This window comes from Etheostoma spectabile, chromosome 13 (assembly GCF_008692095.1).
Source record: "Etheostoma spectabile isolate EspeVRDwgs_2016 chromosome 13, UIUC_Espe_1.0, whole genome shotgun sequence".
Classification (NCBI taxonomy): domain Eukaryota; kingdom Metazoa; phylum Chordata; class Actinopteri; order Perciformes; family Percidae; genus Etheostoma; species Etheostoma spectabile.
In genome coordinates, this window is record NC_045745.1 from 8,295,058 (window position 1) to 8,299,692 (window position 4,635).

A 4,635-nucleotide genomic window follows, 5' to 3' on the forward strand; every position below is an offset into this window, starting at 1 on the left:
GTTAAGATCAGAGGAATGAAAGTGATTAATTGTATTTGCAAATAGCGTTGGAAGGAATCCAATCCCTTTTTTGTGGTAATTTGGTTAAAAAGAAACTCATATTTCAGATGTAGACATTTTTCAAAGGGATCGGATTTGACGCGAGGACAACAGGAGGGTTAACAATTCTGAAAACTGGCTCACTTTTATAACAGTGCAACTGCAGATCGTACATCTTTTTTTGAAAACACTATCAAAAACGTAACTTAGAAAGAATAACTAAACATAACAGACGTTGTGTGCATGTGTGTGCGTGTTTGTGTGTGTGTGTGTGTGTGCACTTGATATACTAAAGAACAATATTACTAATGAGAAGATATCAAGTAGAGGAGTCCAAACGATAATGCTAAATCCCATCCGATCCCTCTCTGCAGGGCGTGGAGGTCACCGTGAACGCCAGCAGTCTGGACGACATCGACCCGTCGGCCATCGGCCAGCGGCTCACCAACGGGACCGCGGTGGTGGCGAGTCCGGTCCTGAGCCGCCTGAAAACCCGAGAGGAGGAGCACAGGGACGTGGTACGAGGACAGAGAAATAGTCTGAGTTTTTAGACCAGTCCGTAGTTCATGTGTGTGATTAGGTTTATTAAGAAAATGAAGGTCATCAAACTTAAATTATAGGTGGCGACAAGCAACCTGTACTGGTTTTCCTAGTGTGTGTATCACGCACCAGTGTGTTACATTTACTAAGAATCTGATATCGGTAGTACTTGATTTTGGTGGGTTCATTATGAGCAATATTACAGTGTGTGTTTTACGTTAAAAAAGCACAAAAAGTAAACACAACTTAAAACGCCCAATGCAGACACTTGCTTCACTTTTTACGCGTAACGGCCTTTATATCAAACAATAAAGAAAGTAAGACATCTTTCTCTTTCACATAGTTTACTGTTTTCTCTGGAAGAATTTATCATTATGATCAACTTAATTATTTAAGTTGATCACACACACACACACACACACACACACACACACACACACACACACAAAAAGTTACACCCTTGTCTCCCTTAGCACATTTTTAGTCACTTCTAGTTCATCAGTCACAATAAAAAGTCTGATCATATAATAAAGTTGTAATTAGAAAAAGAAGTAACTAAGCCGGGCTTGCCATTGGTGTTTCTTTAATGTTCATTACTTTTAGTGATGCACCAATTATTCGGGTGATTAGTGCCAGGTTGAGATCGGCTGGTGCCGGCCGCGGGCTCACAAGGCTGCCAAACAAGACCACCAAACTGCTGTAGAGCCAAGTTAGTGCTCCCCCTTGTGTCAGTGTGGAAGTACTGCAGGCGGACATCAGCGTCACGTCAGCTAGCCTTTAGTCTACGTCCATGACGTTTAATTTCCGGGATTGCTCCGGTGCTGCTGTGTGTCCCTCACCTTCCTCTTTCTTTGTGTTGGAATTTTAAACTCTTGTGGATTTCTGAGGACTCTGGTTACCTGGTCTTCCGGTCTCTGCAGGGTACATCCAGACAGCTAGCTAGACTATCTGTCCAATCTGAGGACTACGGTTACCTGGTCCTCAGATCTCTGCAGGGTAAATCCAGACAGTTAGCTAGACTTCTGTCCAGTCCTGAGGACTACTGCGGTTTACCTGGTCCTCAGGTCTCTGCAGGGTAATCCAGACAGCTAGCTAGACTATCTGTCCAATCTGAGGACTACGGTTACCTGTCCTCAATCTCTGCAGGGTAAATCCAGACAGCTAGCTAGACTATCTGTCCAATCTGAACTATGTTACCTGGTCCTCAGGTCTCTGCAGGGTAACCAGACAGCTAGCTAGACTATCTGTCCAATCTGGACAACGGGTTACCTGGTCCTCAGATCTCTGCAGGTAAATCCAGACGTTAGCTGACTATCTGTCCATCTGAGGACTACGGTTACCTGGTCTCAGGTCTCTGCAGGGTAATCCAGACAGCTAGCTAGACTATCTGTCCAATCTGGATTACGGTTACCTGGTCCTCAGATCTCTGCAGGTAAAATCCAGACAGCTAGCTAGACTGTCTGTCCAATCTGAGTTTTCTGTTGCACAATTAAAACATTTGAACGTTCCACCAAAACAAGTTCCTTCCCGAGGCTGTTTTGCAGCGGCACCGTGGCTCCGTCCGGCGCTTAGCACCGCCCAGGACCATTGTGATTGGTTTAAAGAATGAACCAGAGAACGTTCTTCTCCCATCTCGGAATGCTGTGTGGACTAGACCCTCCTCCACAGCCCTGTGAAGGAAGGTCTGGCAATGCCAGACTATGTAGAGACTAATCTGTGTCCGTCCCTCTCTTCATGTCTCTCTCTCCTCTGATGCAGGGCACGGTGTACGAGAAGACCAATGCAGAGGTGGAGATGAAGAAAATCAATAGAGAGGAGTTTTGGGAGCAAGCCAAGGTATGTGTGGAAGAGGAAAGAAGGAGGAAGCCAGTCAGGTTAAAGAAAGGAAAAAGGAGGAAAAGATGGAGGGAAGGAGAGACATCTGAATGAGACACGGGAAGGGAAAAGAAACAATTCCAACGCATTCTGCATCTTGCAGATCATCAACCTGCAAAGCTACTTAACTACAGTGAACCCAGTCAGTCAGTCGCTGGGTCTGTAAACTGTCAGAAACTGTTAGATTTAGGTTTGTTTGCATGGGCTGAACTCACGCACATCTTTCTTTCTGATTGGCCCATAGAGAATAGAGAGGTCGTTCCAGGCAGTGTGCAAGCTCCGACCTGTTAACACGGGAGCCGGAAAAAACGGACATGCCACGCAGACAGTGTGCAGAAGCCCTAATCGGCACGCTCTGCCTCGGCAGATGTGCGCTCCATGTCTTTCTGCCCTAGTTTCCACCTTCGAGGTAGAGCAGCGTAGGCTACCGCCGGCACTTCCCTAAACGTTGTCTCGTTCAGAGACCCTAACAGGCCCAAGTTTAAAAGGCAACTCAATTTCATACAACATCTGTAGTCCGTCTCTCTTTCAGTTAACGGATCCTTTACTTAAAAAACATTAGAGACCTCTGCATTAGTTGAACGACAGATAATTGACAGTACTTTCGCAATATCTTTGGGGTTGGACAGTTGGTCAGACATCTGAAGACATCAACTCGGACTCTGAGGAACTCTAAAGCTATTTAAATCAACAGAGACCTGTTAGCAGATATGCAAAGTTTTATTAAACATAAGCATACTCAAGTGTCTTTGGAGCTTAGACTCCATTGTTAGAACCATTATTTAAAAGGGTAAGGAAGCCAAGACAACCCCCCACCCCCACCCCGATGGAGTCTAGACACTGGGGTAGTGTCAATACTGGGGTATTGGGTAGGGGAGGTGGACCCAGGGTGCCTTTGGGTGACGATGACTGAAGGTGGAGTGGAGGTTTACGCCAGGGTGCCTTGGTGCCCAGAGACTGGAGTGAGGGGAAGGTGGACCCCCAGGTGCCTTGGGTGCGGTAGACTGGTGGGATAGGAAGGTGGACCCAGGGTGCCTTTGGGTGACGATGACTGAAGGTGGGAGGGGAGGTGGACCCAGGGTGCCTTTGGGTGACGATGACTGGAGGTGGGAGGGGAGGTGGACCCAGGGTGCCTTTGGGTGACGATGACGAAGGTGGGAGGGGAGGTGACCCAGGGTGCCTTTGGTGACGTGACGTGGAGGTGGGAGGGAGGACCCGGGTGCCTTTGGGTGATGATGACTGGAGGTGGAGTGGGAGGTGGACCCGGGTGCCAATGACTGGAGGTGAGGGGAGGTGGGACCCAGGGTGCCTTTGGGACGATGACTGGGGGAGGGAGTGGACCCAGGGTGCCTTTGGGGTGATGATGACTGGAGGTGGAGGGGGATGTGGACCAGGGTCCAATGACTGGAGTGTGGGAGGGAGGTGGAGCCCGGGTGCCTTTGGGGGACGATGACTGGAGGTGGGAGGGAAGGTGGACCCAGGGTGCCTTTGGGGGACGATGACTGGAGGTGGGAGGGAAGGTGGAGGGTTGCACGCTTTGTCTGAAATGACAGCTGACAGCAGCAGGGAGAGAAACGGATTCAAAGCAGGATTGTGACGCTGTGATTGGCCCTTGGACTTTGTGGCCGATTCTGATTGGTTTAACATGAAGGTGAACGCCTCCAACAGCTGATCTGATTTAGGAAGAGAGCAATGATTTTTTTTTTTTTAGGTCTTCCTGAAAGAATTTACGCTGAGCTACATTTAGCTGCAGCTCGTGTACATTTCCACTCAGGTCTTCTTCTTTTTCTCTGTGTGTTTGCTGTGCAGCGCGAGGAGGAGGTGAGGAAGGAGGAGGAGAAGAAGAAGGCAGCAGAGGAGCGGCAGCGCTTCGAGGAGGAGCGCATGGAGCTGGAGAGGAAAGAGCAGGAGAGCCGGGAGCAGCGGTACCGCGAGAGGGAGCGGCAGATCGAGGAGCACAGGTGAGGAACGGATGCCCCCCCACTCAACGTCACACTCTGCAATTAAAGACATCTCCGTCAGGAGGAACATCTGTAAAGAATTCTTCTACAAAAAAATCGTGGCCCAGCTTCATACGTTGGCAAACCGAAAAAGGAAGCACTAATATGTCTTTTCCACCAAGGCGAACCAGGTTCTGGTTCTGGTGCCAGTTCGGTGCTGGTTCTACTCTCCAGTTCTCTA

The 4,635-nt window shown here is 48.8% G+C and overlaps 1 protein-coding gene across 1 annotated transcript in view; it reads left to right on the forward strand.

Annotated features, from left to right (window-relative positions):
• Positions 1-4,635, forward strand: part of dbn1 (drebrin 1) — a gene marked incomplete at its 5' end in the record, with an annotated part of 31,361 nt that overhangs the window by 7,926 nt on the left and 18,800 nt on the right. The window contains 3 exon segments of the mRNA XM_032534608.1: positions 414-557; positions 2,338-2,415; positions 4,264-4,415. Of these exon segments, the coding sequence (XP_032390499.1) occupies positions 414-557; positions 2,338-2,415; positions 4,264-4,415 (374 nt within the window).